This window comes from Thermobia domestica, chromosome 2 (assembly GCF_964235325.1).
Source record: "Thermobia domestica chromosome 2, izTheDome1.hap1.1, whole genome shotgun sequence".
In the NCBI taxonomy this organism is placed as follows: domain Eukaryota; kingdom Metazoa; phylum Arthropoda; class Insecta; order Zygentoma; family Lepismatidae; genus Thermobia; species Thermobia domestica.
Genome location: NC_137455.1, coordinates 370,872,031 through 370,890,711, shown reverse-complemented (window position 1 = coordinate 370,890,711; position 18,681 = coordinate 370,872,031). Strand labels below are relative to the sequence as shown.

The following is an 18,681-nucleotide window of genomic DNA, read 5'->3' as shown; positions in this document are numbered from 1 at the left end:
GTTTTGCCCAATGAACATTATATATCACTGACATTATAATTAATTGTGTATTAATGTATTTGCTTATTACATACTGCATGCAAGAAGAAAGAAAACACTGATCATACATGAATTAGAAACTCCAACCGGAAGTATGCTCAAATCTTGCAAACGCTGCGAGATATTGAAAAAAATAATAGAAAAAATCTCCCCTTTCTGGTAGCCCTTGCCGATTTTTATCAAGAGGTCTTTCATTTGTGTCTGTAAAGGGACACGTACAGATGTTGTGAGAAATGACAAGGAGATTCATGCTCATATGTAAATGATGCGCTCTGTAGAGAGTGCAGGTTCAGCTACTTAAAATTAAAATGTTTTATCTTCATGTTCATTGCGCCATTGCAGTTCCTGATAAATATGCTTTTCAGTTTAATGCGTATGATAAGACCTATACATTGATTAAGATGATATCCAACCAAGCTGAGAGGTACAGTCTCGTAAAAAATGACCACCCATCTCTCTTTGTAAAGCCCTGCTTTCTAATCCACATTTAGAACTAATCAATGTCGCGTTTCTAAGAATGATTGACATCGTTATTTAGAGCGAAAGAATTAGAATTTTCTAGATACAGTTGCCAGTATATGACTTTCAAACCAAGGTAGGGGGCTATTTTCCTTTTTCTTAAAAAAAAAAAAAAAAAAAAAAAAAGTAATTTAAGGTATCTCTCTAGTACAGTTTCTGCAAAGAATGAAGTCGGTCAACGTAGAGAAGTGACAAGGGAAGTTCTTTGCGGTTTCAGTACGGTTTGTCGAGGACAATAGCACTATGAATATTCTTTCGTGTTTCGGATGAATGAGAGGCGTATTTAATGATTTCCCACGTGTTATGTCATATCTCTATCTTGTGTATAGAAATGTTTTGTTTATTTTTTTTCTCCCTATGCGTAGTTTCTTCGCGATTATGGCTACTGACTTTCCAATTTTCTCAATGTATCTGGTAGCTCACTTCAGCTACATGTGTTGAGGCGTATATCAGTAAGTTACTGTTTCAAAACACTCTTGAGTTACATACATTTTTGCGCCTTGTTTTGCACTTGTATGAATGAATCTGTGAAAAAGAAACAAAAAGGGATGGTTTAGATTTTCAGACACTGTATTAAGTCTGACGTGGTAGCTTCTATTGTTTTGACATGCGCTATTGTTTTTACTTAAAGAAACCTTCCTGGCCAACTAGCTCCTATTGGATGTTTCAGTTCCCTGGAACATTGAACTAGCTCACGGCTGCCAATTGTACGGGTTTAACAATTCAGATACGGGTGTACGAGCTGCTACTCAAAATGTACGGGTGAACTAACAATTTTGACAGTGGTTTTCTTTTATTGGCTAAAAGCAACAATTCGATCATTATTGTTATCATTTAGCATTATTGTTATCATCCACTGTGATCAGAATTATAAAGTAAGATACGAACAGTGTTAACTTTGTATAAGCCTAATAGTCATTGTCTAGCCTCCATGCAACCAGAAATTTTGTTTTCCGGTATTGAGTTAGTGGCGCGACGGCAGCTATTCCTAGTATGACGTTTCCCCGCGTGCGACCTAGCTACTCCTCTGTTCCTTTCAGAGCAAAAGCGCAGCCTACTTATTACTTTGTGCTAATACTTTTTTATTATGATCTTAGAAGAGCTTTACTCGTATGTAAAAAGGAATCTTGCTGTATCGAAAAGTGCTAAAAATGAAAAGACGTATAAGTTTAAGTCTGTTCAGAAATAAATGTTAATTGCAGTTTCAAATCAACCTTATTTTGTTTCACTAAGAAATATTGCTAAACATAGATTTAGAAATAAAAACACATACATAGATGTGTTTAACTCAAATAAGGTTTTAATTTAACGAAATTGAATTTGGAGCACTCAAGCTATGAATGTACGTATAAACAGATTTGAAAAGTTGGCAGCCCTGAACTAGCTGCTATGGGATGTTTCAGTACATTGGAACATGGTACTTGATGCTATTGGATGTTTCAGTACATTGGGACATGGAACTAGGTGTTACTGGATGTTTCAGTACATTCGAACATGGGACTAGATGCTATTGGATGTTTCAGTACATTGGAACATGGGACTAGATTCTATTGGATGTTTCAGTACATTGGAACATGGAACTAGCTGTTACTGGATGTTTCAGTATATTGGAACATGGGACTAGATGCTATTGGATGTTTCAGTACATTGGAACATGGGACTAGATTTTAATGGATGTTTCAGTACACTGGAACATGGAACTAGCTGTTACTGGATGTTTCAGTACATTGGAACATGGAACTAGATACTATTGGATGTTTCAGTACATTGGAACATAGAACTAGATGCTATTGGATGTTTCAGTACACTGAAACATGGAACTAGATGTTATTGGATGTTTCAGTTCATTGGAAAATCGAAACAGCTGCGATTGGATGTTTCAGTATAAAAATATTGAGCTCATATCTAAATTTAAATATACACCAGTGCTTCCTGTTTAAAATAACACTTTTTAAGATAAGTTGTAGGTAGACTAAGTATCAATGAATTCTAAATTTACCTTATGTAAAGAAAAAGAAAAAATCTATCAAAGTAAAGAAATATAACTGTTTGTTTCACTTTTCTTAAAGGGAAGTTAATTATTGATGTAATGCTTAATTATTTTATGCAAAATTAATTTAAAAACGTTTGACTATTTTTTAGTGTAAGTGGTGCTGTGACAGTGATGTATCCTTACCTCGCAGAATTTCAAGCGCCAAAGAACAGAGGAGGATCTGTTTGTTGGCTGGACGTATACTGGTTAATAGGGAAAGTGGGAATTGCAGGTATGGGCACCTATTCTTTACTTTAAAAAAGTCTTAAAATTCAGTAGATAAGCGTAAAATCGTTACAAGAACAGGGCCGGGAGAACTTCAGAATTCTTCCAGTCTCGACTAAACTTAGGAAGGCTGTAACAATCTTAACTTGCTTAGTATGCATATGCTTAATTTTTGTGTGTAGACTTTGGGTTTCTATGCTATGGATATCAAATTTGGGGTTTGGATTTAGAGTATATGTTATACTCGATCTCAAGAACTTATGAGATCTTAACAAAACGTAGCATAGAGGTAGTCTTTGACTTACTTAGTATTTATGCAAAATATTTTCCTCTGCAGCTTCTTGATCTCCGAGCTATTAGCCATTAAAGTTTGGGTTTGAACTTAACCAGATTTCGCTTAGTATTTATGCGAAATATTTTCCTTTGCAGCTTGATCTCCGAGCTATTAGCCATTAAAGTTTGGGTTTGAACTTAGGCAGATTTATGCGAAAGTATTTATGCGAAATATTTTCCTCTGCAGCTTCTTGATCTCCGAGCTATTAGCCATTAAAGTTTGGGTTTGAACTTAGGCAGATTTATGCGAAAGTATTTATGCGAAATATTTTCCTCTGCAGCTTCTTGATCTCCGAGCTATTAGCCATTAAAGTTTGGGTTTGAACTTAGGCAGATTTATGCGAAAGTATTTATGCGAAATATTTTCCTCTGCAGCTTCTTGATCTCCGAGCTATTAGCCATTAAAGTTTGGGTTTGAACTGAGCCAGATTTCGCTTAGTATTTATGCGAAATATTTTCCTCTGCAGCTTCTTGATCTCCGAGCTATTAGCCATTAAAGTTTGGGTTTGAACTTAGGCAGATTTATGCGAAAGTATTTATGCGAAATATTTTCCTCTGCAGCTTCTTGATCTCCGAGCTATTAGCCATTAAAGTTTGGGTTTGAACTGAGCCAGATTTCGCTTAGTATTTATGCGAAATATTTTCCTCTGCAGCTTCTTGATCTCCGAGCTATTAGCTATTAAAGTTTGGGTTTGAACTTAGGCAGATTTATGCGAAAGTATTTATGCGAAATATTTTCCTCTGCAGCTTCTTGATCTCCGAGCTATTAGCCATTAAAGTTTGGGTTTGAACTTAGCCAGATTTCGCTTAGTATTTATGCGAAATATTTTCCTCTGCAGCTTCTTGATCTCCGAGCTATTAGCCATTAAAATTTGGGTTTGAACTTAGCCAGATTTTCGTTGAAAAAAGAAAAGCTAATTACTATTTAGAGCAAGATTAGGAGAAAATACATGGAAGAATCTTGTTAAATCTTACATAAATTCAGTCTGTAAGAGAGCTATTTTTTCAACCTCCTTTAAGCTACCAGAGATGAACCACATGAGATGGAAAAACAGGACAAGACAAAACTGTTCATTAGATGTCGCCCAACTCTCACACCGATAGACAGAATCTCTTGTGGAGTAGTAATCGAATCACCCACCAAGTGTAATTCAATATCTCTAGGGCTGATCTTGAAGTTTCAGGGGACTCAGTAGATCATAATCTTAGCGTTTCACGAACTACATGATTCATGCGTTCAGCAAGATCATTTGCTGCCCTTGGTCACCCTTATCATTTATATCGGTAATACTTTATTTAAACTCTATGTAGCAGTCGTGCACACAGTCAACACTTAAAGTTCCACTCGTAATTATTACATTAAATATATAGCAGTTGTGCACCAGAGTGCCATCCAGGATGCGCGGGCGGCGATATTGTAAACGTCGTTTCAACAGTCCAAATGCACAAAAATCCATTCGTCTGGTATCTGGGCTTTTCATAGGAATGTCTTTAAACGGAATGACACGAATTCCTAATTCCCCTCTCACTTACTAACAAAAACATAATGATATTCTGGCGGTATGACGCGAAGCCTTGTCCATATGGATCATCACCTGATTCGAGTCCATTTCATGCAATTGTGGGGGTCTCTCCGATAGATAGGTGTCAGATTAGATTTTGGAAGTATCTTGCATTTACCTTCACGTTTTTGTCCACCTTGCGTATTATCAACTTTCCCTCATATCCGAATCCCGTAACAATCATAAAGTCACAAGGAAAACTTTCTCTGTACTGACGAACAAAGTTGCTGCACCCCTTGCCGTCAATGTCACAGTATATAATCGCACAAATGTGACCACTAGCAGTGAGATGGACATATGATTCATACACTCCATTTGGAACCCATCAGGCATATTTCATACAGTTTCGTGCAGTTCATCTTACGTTTGGCAATGTAACGCGGTAGCAGGTGGTGTACACGGTTCTTCCACACGTACTCCAATCTGAGGCGCTTGAGAATTGTTTTGTTCACAGTTAACGGTGCGAGGTGGAGTCTATGGCCTATATCACGTTGCGTCGGAGTATTTTCTTGGCATGCCAATTGACGAATCCCTCATAGCACTACGAGTGTCACTTTGTTTGTAGCTCTTCTGCAGGTGGTTTTCGTGGGTGAAAGCCACAATAGCTTTCGCAGTAGTCACTCGGAGTCTTAACCGATTCTACATACGTACGAAAACTTAGTACGTAAAAGACCATTATACAACCCTCCTAATACCAGTTGATTTTCGACGCCATTTAATAACACTCACGCCCCTACGAGATCAGACACAATACTGCTCCTGCCAGCAAACAAATAGTTCCAGCATGATACGCCAGGTGACAGCACCGAATCGAAAATGGTTGGATATGAAGCGAGCAACCTTCTGTATGTAGCAGTCATGCACACAGCCAAAACTTAAAAGTTCCACTCGCAATTCTTATGTTAAACTCTATGTAGCAGCCATGCACACAGCCAACACTTAAAAGTTCCACTCGTAAATTTTAAGTTAAGCTCTATGTACAAGTCGTGCACACGGCCAACACTTAAAAGTTCCGCCCGTGATTATTAAGTTAAACCCTATATAGCAGTCGTGCACACGGCCAATACTTAAAAGTCCCACTCGTGATCCTTACGTATTCATTCGACAATGAATTATGTCCTTTCGCCTAGGGAAATCGAATTATAACATCTAGTTCATCTATTTGATGGATGCTTTGTTCGTACTCGATATGTTTTCGATTCGCTACTCCACAATGATTGAATGAAATAATCAGAAATGTGGGAGAGATCCAATGAACAGCTTTGTGTTATCCACGTTTCATCATCACACATTGCTCTCCTTTAGTTGCTTAACGACGGTTAAAAACAAATAACTCTCGTGCTTACAAAAACGATTTGCTAAAATCAAGTTGCTACTACCGTGGTGCCGGTTGTTTCAAGCTAATAATAACATGATTCCGGAAGGACGGCCGTATGGTTACTGACAATTCGATTGTATGGATATGAATTGAACGATATATATATATATATATATATATATATATATATATATATATATATATATATATATATATATATATATATATATATATATATATATATATATATATATAATTGTATGTGAGAAGCACTTCAGCACAGAGGTGGCTTTAGCGAGTAAGATGGGAAACAAAGCAGTAGATTTGTATTTAAGAAGTTGTTAAATTGGCTTATATTAACCCTAGGAACACCAAGGTTTTGGGTTACATGAAACACCAACACGGGGGACTTTGAGGCCCACAACTTAAAGGTCATCATTTCTCACGGTGAATAATTTATCTTGTCTGATATGAACTTGGGACGTCTAAGACATCATATATTTTTTTATTCTTTATTAGTACTAGGTTTCTAAGTACAATGTTGCCAACTATATGTTTGTAATTATTTAAGATACCATTTTTATTTATGTCAGTAACTATGACCTACTTATTTTATTTCTTTCTATTGAAAAACTATCAAACAGATCAATAGTAATTTAGTACAGTGTATGTGCTGAAAGGTGGCTTCTAATCTCATTTTGGTGGTGGTACGGTAGAATGGGGTGGAATGGGGAAGAATGGAGTATACTTCAGTATTCCTATGAATTCAGAGTTAACCTTTTATACTTTCCATCCCGGTTATCCTTGGAATGGCGAAATTCTTTTAAATTTTGTTTCCGAGAAAAGATAGACAGTGTCAGGGACCATTATTGTCACTATAGGGGATGTCACCAGAGAAGCAGTGTTGTCAACCCAACATAAAGTTACAACTTTTCTATAAGCGCAACGTCAGTTTTTTGCTTTTGTGGAATGTACATGTAAAACGTTAGCAAACAAGCTACCTGTTGTCTGACAGTTTTGCAAACTAATACCAATACAGTGCCATGAATATTACAAAGTATTCACTGCAACAAAAGCACCACTCTTCCATTTGTTTCATTTGCATTATCAAATAATATGTTCAAATCACTATCTTCTGCATCAAATTCTGACAAGTTTATTTCCACTTCACTAGCTTCGAGCTCACCACCTTCTATGTCAGATTCATTTAAAACTCCAGACTTGATTTGAGTTGAGTTGATTTTAGTTTAGCGTCCCTTTCAGCAGCGAGGCTATATGAGACGTGGACCTACTGATAAACGAGGAATCCGAACCACATAAGCTCCCGCCGGGAATCGAACCCGGGTCTCCCACGCCAGAGGCGCGTACGCTAACCGCTTAGCCACGAGGGAGCTCTTTAAAACTCCAGAGTGCCCCTGCATGTTGTAATACGGCACCAAACTTGTTTCAAAGGAAAATAAAATAAATAGCCAAAACACTGAAATGTAACAGTTAGCGTATGCGGTGAATAGCTCTTTAGTATTACCAAGGGAGTAGCCTCTGAGGTTCACAACGCGTTCTTTATTTATAAATAGAAAAAACAAAACACCAAAAGGTAAGGAAGTACATTTTATGATGAAGGGGATCAATCCTGACAATACCTTTTTTTCTTTTTAGATTTTTTATCCAATTAGATATGCTACAAAATATAACAAAAATAATGTGTGGGCCTCTCAGGGCTCCCTTGGTGTTCTTAGGGTTAATTACAAATGATAATTTAATAAATACTCTCAACTACTACAACAAAAATAACCTCTAAAGCAGACAGTGAAGGTCACGTTTTGCGATGCTTTAATTGGTTAATTATCAAGTTTCAGGAGATAATGTACTGATAATTCTGTATCATACTCAATGGTGTATGTATACTCAATGGCGGGCCTACCAAAATTAAAATCCTAAAATTAAAAATACTTAAGGAGCTGTATCAATTAGAAAAATATCTCGTAATTATTTGTGTTTCTCAATTTCAGGTCTTGCAAGAATGATAATTCCACTTTCCTGGGCCTACGAATCCGAAGTTTTTACGTATAATTCTTGGAGAATATTTGTTGCTGTCTCCACAATACCTAACCTCGTGGCTGGACTTGTTCTGTTTACATTTCCAGAGAGTCCCAAGTATTTATTGTCCTGCGGACGTCAAGACGAAGCTCTTCAAGTCTTTCAGAAAATGTTCAGCTATAACACAGGAAAGACCGAACAAGAATTTCCCGTAAGCTGTTTACATTATATTTTGTAAATGAATAAACATCGTACCACTGGTAAAGAGTGGTTCATGGCACATAGTGTCATCTATGGAAGAAATAACGTATTAGTTTCTGCTGTTTAAACTGTCATTTGCATCAGTCATTGTGCGTTGGGCTCGCAATTTGCATGGCAATGCTTCGGTTCACACGGCTATTGTTACCAAGGTTGCAGTGAAAGATTGTAGGTTTCGAAAGATTCAGCATAAAGATTGTGGGTTTCAAGAGATTCAGCATAAAGACTGTGGGTTTCAAGAGATTCAGCATAAAGATTGTGGGTTTCAAGAGATTCAGCATAAAAATTGTGGGTTTCGAAAAATTCAGCATAAGAACTGTGAGTTTCAAGAAATTCAGCATAAAGATTGTGGGTCTCAAGAGATCCAGCATAAAGACTATGGGTTTCAAGAGATTCAGCATAAAGATTGTGGGTTTCAAAAGATCCAGCGTAAAGGCTGTGGATTCCAAGAGATTCATCATAAAAACTGTGGGTTTCAAGATTTTAAGCATAAAGGCTGTGGGTTTCAAGTGATTCATCATAAAAACTGTGAGCTTCAAAAGATTCAGCATAAAGACTGTGGGTTTCAAGAAATTCAGCATAAAGACTGTGGGTTTCAATAAATTCAGCAGAAAGACTGTGAGTTTCAAAAGACTCAGCATTCACCCTACAGCCCAAATTTAGCACGGTAGCCATGAGAACAACAGCCGTAGAGGGATTGGAGCACTGTCCTGCAGTATGCGAGCTGAGTGCACAATGGCTGATTCAGACTAGAATAGATTAGATTTATTAGACTAGATAGATTCTATGGACCATATTACATGTACCTTTATACAAAATGGTATAGAACTCGTCAGTACATAAAATAGATATAGTATTTAGAACAAATATCATGCGCTTGTTTTTAACAACTTGTGAAAATACATATAGGCTAAACCAATTCTACAATCTATATAACAATTATATATATATATATATATATATATATATATATATAGAGAGAGAGAGAGAGAGAGAGAGAGAGACTTAATTACTGTATATATGTGTATGTTTGTATTTATTTTCTGATATACGGGGTATTACAAAAACTTGTCAAAATATTTTGAGAATAGATTTTTCACATCAAAATAAAATTTAAAAAAAGTTCATATGTACCTGTGATCGGAAGTGCATAATTTAGTAGTTATCGGGTGCCGAAAACGTGAAAAAATGAACTTGGTTCCATGGTTTCACTACTAGAAGACCGATCGTAGTCAGGTCAAGACATCACTGAAGAACTAGTATGTGAACTACCTAAATATCCATCTTTCAGAACCTCCGGTACTTGCACAATCATTTTTAGAGAGGCTGTTTGAGAGTACTTGATCACTCTGCACCTACCTCTCTAAAAGTTAGTGTGCAAGTACTGGAGCATTCTTAAACATGGATATTTGGATAGCTCACATACCATTTCCTTAGTGATGTCTTGACCCAACTACGATAGGTCCTATAATAGTGGAGCTATGAACTTTTAAAGTTCATTTGTTTCACGTTTTCGGCACCCTATAACTCAGAAACTATCCACTTTCGAGCACAGGTTCATATGAACTTTTTTCTTATTTTAATGTGAGGAATCTGTCTCTAAAATATTGTGACACGTTTTTATAAAGCCCTCTATACAATAGGGATTTAATTATTTTTCAAAGTTTCACAATGAATCGCAAAGATATTCATCTGCTATAAAAATGTGTTATTTATTAGCAGTTTACGTACTGAGTTGACAAAGAAACTCTTTTCAGAAGTATGTTTTATGTACCCAGGTAGCTTATTATACAATTTTACGTCCGTACAGATATGTGGTTTTCCGTATGCAGAGGTACAAATGAATTTGAATATAGTAAATATTTAAGTCTTTAGATTTGTTTAGTGAACAGTCATTTAGTTTTATTTTAGTGGTGTACTCCACGAACAGATTAGTATTTTGAATCCTGAACATTATACTAACCCGCTAATCACAGTAGCACTGGGAGTAATCTATTTAGCTAGGATGATATTCAGACTTGTTCCCATGGGAATGTCTACAGGACTGATTTTTGATTGTCCATATCTTGGAATCAACTGGATGGTCATCTTCGTCAACTTGATTCCTATCTTTTAATTTCTTCATATGCTGATCAACATTGATGGTGATCCATCAAATAGCTGTGAAGATTTTGTGTCTCCCAGAAAAGCATATGGACAAAGTAATATACATGTATAAAGAAGTTCTAGTAAACCAAAATTGTTATTTGCATTATATTGCAATTTCTTGCACTAGGATTTGGTAACACTGCTAGTATCCAGCGTTGAATTAGTGTCATATGCAACACTTCTATGCAACTTGTCACTCTTATTCCCCACGTTAGTCGTTGGAATGTAGCATACGGTTAAACATGGCAGCTCCATTGGCGATTTGCAAAAACGAGGAAGTGAAGGCAGTGATTCGCTTTTTGTTTGGGAAGGTGTATCACCTGCGGAAATTATTTGTCGAATGCAAGCTCAGTATGGTGACAGCTGTTTATCACGCAGCATAAGGCACAAAGGTTGAACATCTCTCATAAGCATTTGGTCCGTTATCGTTGCGACGGAGATGGATTTTTATAGCAAATCGTTAGTGTAGATGAAACTTAAGTACATCATCACGAACCAAAAAGTAAGGCTGAGAGCATGGTTTGGAAACACCCATCATCAGCAGAAGTTAAGAAATTTAAACGTCAACCATCAACTAGTCACTGATGTGGTGCTACATTGGTTACAGGTGCAATCGAAAAGCTTTTTTTTTTTCGACGGAATCAAAAAACTTGTGAAACGTTGGGAAAAGTGTGGTGAAGTACAGGGAGATTATATAGAAAAATAGTGTGTGTTTCAGTTCTCTATCATTAGAATAAATGTATCTTTTCTCAAGTCCCTTTACTTTTTGACTTCTCGTATATATATATATATATACAGATATAGATATTGATAGTTAGTTAGTTAGTTAGTTAGTTAGTTAGTTAGATAGATAGATAGATAGATAGATAGATAGATAGATAGATATAGACAGTGGCGTATTTACGATTTTGTTTCGGGGAGGGCTTTGCTAACTTTCGGGGGTGGGGGCTTTGCCTGAAAATGGGAAAATTCTGCAAGATATTTCATATACTTTACTATAGTAAGTAAGATTTCGGGGGGGGGCTTAAGCCCGGAAGCCACTCTTAAATACGCCACTGGATATGGATATAGATATAGATATAGGTATAGATATAGATATAGATATGGAGATAGATATAGATATAGATATAGATATAGATATAGATATAGATATAGATATAGATATAGATATAGATATAGATATAGATATAGATATAGATATATGCACAAAAATCACTCTTCTCTTCAAAGGACACGAGTTTGAATGTTTATACCCTTCTTCCCTTGATTGATAAATTCTACTGTCTTCTTTGGTCAGTATCAACAAACTATTTCTTGCTACCTTTTACAATTTCACTATGATACATGTCGACAGACAGACCAATGGACCGAATTCCTGTCTCATTCTATAAGATTCACATTCACTATACTTACTGATAGCATAGTTTAGAAAGTCTAATATAAAATAATTCTACTATTAGGGAAAAGTGTTATAAACCTTGAAGAGAAAGAAAAAAGTTAAGATAGTCCACAATGTTTGATAGTATGATGGAAATACAAGAAATCGGCAAATCCATGTTATGAAAGAGTTTTCGAAGAAAAATCATACTAGGAAGGATTAAACCCATGTGAATGTTATAATAATAGAAAGGACAAGATAAGACAACACACGTATAAGAAATTTAACGAAATTAAACAAAGCAGATTAACAGGCTGCTTGAAGATTTCAACTTTTGTCTATTTCCACTTTTCCCTACTTGGATGACGACTTATTTACAATCGAAAGACGCAATATATATTTTGTATTATTTCATGTAATGTAAAAATAATTTAAAATAGTATACTACAGTTAACAGAACAAGTCTTTTAAAAATTTATTTGTACTAGATTTATTATATTATATTATATTTATTCCACTTCTTAGTTGATAAAGTATTTATTTGATTGCTTCTTCCACTCTTCCTGAGTAGTTCTAGTGAACCAATCTATATATTAAAGCTCTAGGTTTATTTATTTGTGGTCGAGAAAAATTTATACATTCGTGCACGTTTATATATTTGAGGCCAATTCTTTTTGACAATGATATCTTGGAAACTTCAAGCTCAAGAAAGATGCCATTTTCACTGATCGATTGCAAATTGTTTGTACATTGTTCAGTTCTAATTGAATATTTAAAAAAAAATGGCCGTTATTTCTTTATTACATTTTTAGGGCTATACTGGAAGTATTGAAATTTTAAAAATGCAGCATATCCTTTGAGTTATACATTCCAATACCACATCGTTGTATATAGGGGTTGTATATACCTCAGGCGTTTGTTCCATGGCCAAATGATAATGAAAAACGAAGGATAACCATTTCTCCAGTCTAAGATGAATCTTTATCGTTTGGAGTGTTTTGCCCAATGAACACCATATATTACTGACATTATAGTTAATCGTGTGTGTAATGTATTTACTTATTACATACTATATGCAAGAAGAAAGAAAATACTGATCACACATGAATTAGAAACTCCAACCGGAAGTAGGCTCAAATCTTGCAAACAGTGCGAGATATTGAAAACAATAATGGAAAAAAATCTCCCCTTTATGGTACCCCGTGCTAATTTGTATCAAGACGTCTTTCACTTGTGTCTGTAAAGGAACATGTACAGTTGTTGTGAGGAATGACAAGGAGATTCATGCTCATATGTGAATAATGCGTTGTGTAGAGCTAGTCTTTTATACGACTTTACCAATAATTATACATAGTTTGTATTATCATACGTTTTATGCTAGTTACCTAATTACAAACATTTTTAAATCATAGTGCTGGACATAACTTCCATTGAGTTAAACAGAAACAATAGAAAAATTAGAGCTATTAGTAAATGTGAGATTAGAGTGTCAATTTTTCTTTTTCACAATCTCCACCAACTTCTTTTACTACTGCTGATAATGTTAGCCGATAAATATGTTTCAAATATTGAGCTTGTTTGTTTGTAATGTACACCTTACGGCAAACGAAATAATAAATATTTTTTAAAAAATATTTTTCAGGTAAAGGTGTTAATAGTAGGAACAACAGACGCAGCTCTCTCAGAAGTCTTAGAACCAGGAGGGAAAAAATGCAAAGTTTTAAGACATATCTGGTACCAAGTGACAAGTTTGTTTGGCTCCAAACATCTCAAAAATACTCTCATAATGCTGTTTGTGCAATTTGGATTTATGTATGGGTTAGTATGATAAATATATACAGAAATATGCATGTAGCCCTAGAAAATCAGAAAATATGCATAAACCAATTTCATTATATATATATATATATATATATATATATATATATATATATATATATATAATATATATGCATTTTTCTAATGTAACAAGTTCAAGTGACCTGAAACTTGTATTGCATCTTTTTTTAAAACCCTTTCAAATGATGTATTTCTCTACTTCCAGGGGCGTGCCGTGGAAAACCAGCGCCCGGGGCGAGAGTATACTACGGCGCCCCTATACATATATTCCAAGCAATTTTCCTTTTTTTCTCCTGAATTTTTTGCCCCCTTACTCCGGCGCCCGGGGCCTCGCCCCGCTCACTCCCCCAACTGCACGGCCCTGTCTACTTCATTTCTTTATTTAAAAATATTTGAGTTCTATTTCCCATCTCTCTGGCGACGCCATTCGTAAAATTCACTTAGCTCAAAATATCAACTACTTAAAATAATGGAATACGGGTTTAAGCCTTTTTCACAAATTGCTGTTTCGGAATTATAGGGTACCAAACGGATTTCATGAACACTCTATATATACAGGGTGAACCAAAAATAAGTGGACAGTAGGTGGAATAGGGTTTGTGTTATGGTTATACTTTAACAATAATGTTCATTATAACTATGGTGTTGGTGTTATATTAAATTTTATAACTAAATGTATTTACCTAGGCAAGTTTATTCTTTTTTTTTTCTTTTCAGGCAGTTCAGAGAATCTATAATGATAAATAATTTAAATGATAAAGCAAGAAAATGGGGGTTAAAGGAGTATTAGAATTCTCAAAATTCTGAAACCGTTAGAAGAAAATAGGTCAGAACATTTGGACTCAAGCCCCAAAGAAGCAAATCATTTACCATATTCGGGATAAATGTAATACCTCTAAGTCCGTTCTTAATGCCTCAAAAACTGATCGACCGAAAACTGCACAGAAACTCATAAGCAACTTGTTGCCGAACAATTTGTTCACAGTCCTCTGCCTCTCCCCCCCCCCCAAAAAAAAAAAGGACCATAATAAGAGTTTCAACAGACTTGAGCATTTCAGAATCTCCATTATACAAATCCTGAGATCTATTGGGTTGAAAGCTTATCATCTACGGTTAATGAATGGCTTATTGGAGAATGGCCTCAACAGATGGATATAACTTAGTGAAATCACGCTGAACGAAATTAAAGATAATCCAGTAATTTTTAGATAATATTGTATGTACCAATGAAACCTTCTTTCAAATTACTCGGTCACATTACCAGACATAATTGTGTTTACTGGTTTATGAGAACATTTAACATTATCGTAACAAGTAAATCAGCCTGGTATCACTGTAGTTTAAGTTCAGGTGTTTTACGATTTTTTATCTTTCTTTTTACGGAGCAGTCACAGGCGGTAAGTATCTCGAAATTCTGATAAATCAAGATGTTCCATAGTTACAACAACAAGTTAATTCACATGACTTTTATTTCCAACAAGATGGGGCCTCTACACATTATTCAAGAGCAGCCGGAAAGTATCTCGGTAAAATATTTCTTGAGAAATGAATTGGCAAAGAGAGCCAATTGATTGGCCAATATATTCACCTGACTTTACTCCAATGGACTTCTTTTTCTTTCTTGGAAGTACCGAACGACAAGGTTTATAGTCGAAAGCCACAAAGTATTAGTGATTTGGGAAATTATAACAGAGGTACCTTTCAAGAAATTAATTCACATAGACACTTGTACAAGAAAAGACTGTCGAAATGATGAAAGATAAACTTCAAAGCTGTATAAATCATGGCGGATAGCGGTTTCAGCACCTGCCATGGTAAAATTTTTAGATAAATCCCTTTATTCACAATTTGTGTTGTATTACTATGTACAATAAAACTTAATTGTAAATGTGATAATTTGTTTATCAAAATTGAATAGTGTTAGTAAATGTAATTGTATGTGCAATCCCAAAATGTCGTAAATGTTATCACTTAAAGTTCACATACTTTTGGGGCATCCTGTATATGAGCTATTAGTTCAAGACGCCTAAGATGAGTGGGGGTACCCTCTCGTATGGGATGTATAGATTTCTAGTTTGAAAGCCTTTGGGTAAGAGACCTTTTTGTGAGTCTAGAAGAAGGAGGGAATATAATATACAAGGTGATTTAGAAAAAACGGGAAATTTTGAAAATTAAATAATCTCATGAAAACAAATGAAAAAAAAAAGTATCACATTTAATAGTAAAAATAATGACATTTTAGAATACATACGTACATTATAATTTATTCCTTAAAGATGATATTTTGCATGTGAGCTCCTTCTATACGTAAACATGCCTGCAGTCTCTTTGTTACATTGTTCATGGTTTGACGTAACATCTCAACTGGAATTTCGGCAATTGCTTCTCGGATGTTGACTTTCAAATCTTCCATTGTATTAGGTCGACTAAGCAACACTTTGGTTTTTAGACGACCCCACAAAAAGAAATAACAGGACTTCTTATGATATCATCTCGAACAGCTTGTATATTGTCTGATGTACGAACGACTCCCACACGGCCTGGAGATTTCGTTTTCATTGCCGAACCAGTTTGCTCAAAATTACGTATCCATGTTTTAATTGCATGTGCTGATGGAACACGATCTTGCGTCCTAAATTAAAATGACGCCGAAATTCTCTACATGCCCCATCCACACTGTCATTGTTCTTGTAGAACGTTTTGATCGCGAAAGCACATTGCGAACCACTCAAAGCATTCGTGATAACTAAATGGCAGTCTGTCGATTGTTGCCAATACAATTTTCAAAATTTCCTGTTTCTGTGAATCACCCTGTACAATAATATCATTTTGACTGGATTACTTTGACATAGAATAGAATCTTGTGCTGTTCCTTTCTTTCTGCGTTAATGAATCACCGAGTTCCTTAAACCATAGAGTTAGCTAGGTAGTAAAGTGTTTGTGCTGTTAGCATTAATTTAACTTGTTTCGTATCAGATACTTCACCCTGGTCCTGTGGAATCCTGAAATCTACAATCGATATGAAATCTTCGAAAGCTTGTATCCGAACGAAACAGCTTCAGTCTGTGAGGTGGCGTCTGTTGGAGCAGATTTGGTTACAGGGATGGACGATTTTTGTGAAATCGAAATGGATAAAGAAGTCTTAATATCTACTCTTATCATCAGCGTCTCCTCAATTCCCATGAACATATTCGTAGCCTTCTGTGTTGATAGGCTTGGAAGGAAATTCTTTCTAGGTAAGAGATTCATTATTTAATCTTCATTTCTTAATTTAAATCTTCATTAAGTAGCTTAAATCTTTACAATATAAAATGATATTTGTATTTTTCTTTTATTTCTATTGTTCTATTATTTCTTTTATTGAAGTATTTAAGAATAGCGGTGCAGAGAACTCTCGATTCAGCCTTTCTGGTCTCATTTTTCCCAGTATACTTTGCTGTCGGTGATGTCACGTGGAGGTATCGCCAAGGATATTATAAAATAGAGGATCTGCCCATACCACAAAATCGTCACAGCCATATACGTATCCTATGATTGGTGATTTTCTTACCTGTGAAAGGTTATTCCGGGTAATTTCTTTTCACTTTTATTTGTACACCCATACGTGCAGCATGTAACCATTGTATAATATAAACCTGAAGCAAAGACTTAAATAAAAATAAACAACAGGCACACTACATGTCTACATATGAAGATTGCGATATTTTGAGTAGGGATGGCCAGAACCGGTTCCTGTTGGAACCGGTTTTCGGGTCTGAACGGATCCGGTTCTAAAAGATACGGTTCCGGAACCGGTTTTTCGGATCCAGGTCTGGAACCGATTCTTCAGATCCAGGTCTGGAACCGGTTCTTCGGATCCAGGTCTGGAACCGGTTCTCAAGATCCGGTTCTGGAACCGGGTTTTCGGATCCAGGTCTAGAACCGAAACTTTGAGACGATCCCTACGTTAAACCCGAGGTGCTGGAAGGCTGTGAACAGTGTGCTAGATGAAATGGTGGAAGCGACAGGCAGGCGCCCAGGCGGCGGCCGCTTGTCTCATTTGGCTAAATAAACTGGGTAACTGGCAGGCAAACTCAATGGTTAAACAGGCAAACTGGCCAACTCATTTGGCTAAACACCCACTGGTGGACCAAAATAAAAACAAAACAAACAAAAAAAAAAACTGGTGGCCCAAAATTTTTTTTTCTGGGGGCACAAGAGAGTCTGGGCGGGGAGGGCACAAGCGCATGGTCCTCTTTGCAGTGTTTTGAAGGTGAAATTTGTGCCTCCTTTACGGGTCTCTGCGGGCTTTCGGATCCAGGTCTAGAACCGGTTCCTAAGATCCGGTTCTGGAACCGGGTTTTCAGATCCAGATATGGAACCGGTTCCTAAGACCCGGTTCTGGAACCGGTTTTTCGGATCCAGGTCTGGAACCGGTTCCTAAGATCCGGTTCTGGAACCGGGTTTTCGGATCCAGGTCGGAACCGGTTCCAGAACTGGTTCTGAAAACCGGTTCCTCGTGGAACCGGTTCCGCCGGAACCGGAACTTTGTGGCCATCCCTAGTTTTGAGCCAATATATATGGCGGAAACGAGAGTAGCCAATCAGACATGCCAATGCTATACCCCGGCCGGCGAACGATGATTTCTGACAGCTAAGCTCGCGAGGACGACTGTGGAGTGCGGTGTTGCCATGTGCTTCTCGCGCAGGAGAGAATCGTCTGCTTCCTCGTTGAGGGTTGGGAGGAGGTGAGTGAAAGTTTGGCAATGTGCGGTGGTTACCATGGAGACGCGACAGATTCTGAGCCTAAGGTTGGTTGACCTGCTGTCTTCTGCTTGCTCGCCGTGGCCTTGTGCAAAGCTGTCAGAAATCATCGTTCACCGGCCAGGGTATAGTTTTTTTTTTTTTTTGGCTTCATTCAGTTAATAGGATAAAGATACATATGGGCAGATCATCTATTTTATACACATCCTTGGTTATCTCGAGGCATCGTTCAAGAGAACAAGTAAAATACT

At 36.5% G+C, this 18,681-nt stretch overlaps 1 protein-coding gene across 2 annotated transcripts in view; it reads left to right on the top strand.

Moving 5' to 3' along the window:
• LOC145678839 (synaptic vesicle glycoprotein 2C-like) overlaps positions 1–18,681 on the top strand; it is a 198,861-nt gene that overhangs the window by 145,988 nt on the left and 34,192 nt on the right. For both annotated transcript variants that reach the window (XM_081749397.1, XM_081749396.1), the window contains exons 5-8: positions 2,701–2,822; positions 8,038–8,276; positions 13,492–13,667; positions 16,665–16,924. In XM_081749397.1, coding sequence (XP_081605523.1) covers positions 2,701–2,822; positions 8,038–8,276; positions 13,492–13,667; positions 16,665–16,924 — 797 coding nt within the window. The remainder of the gene's footprint in view (positions 1–2,700; positions 2,823–8,037; positions 8,277–13,491; positions 13,668–16,664; positions 16,925–18,681) is intronic.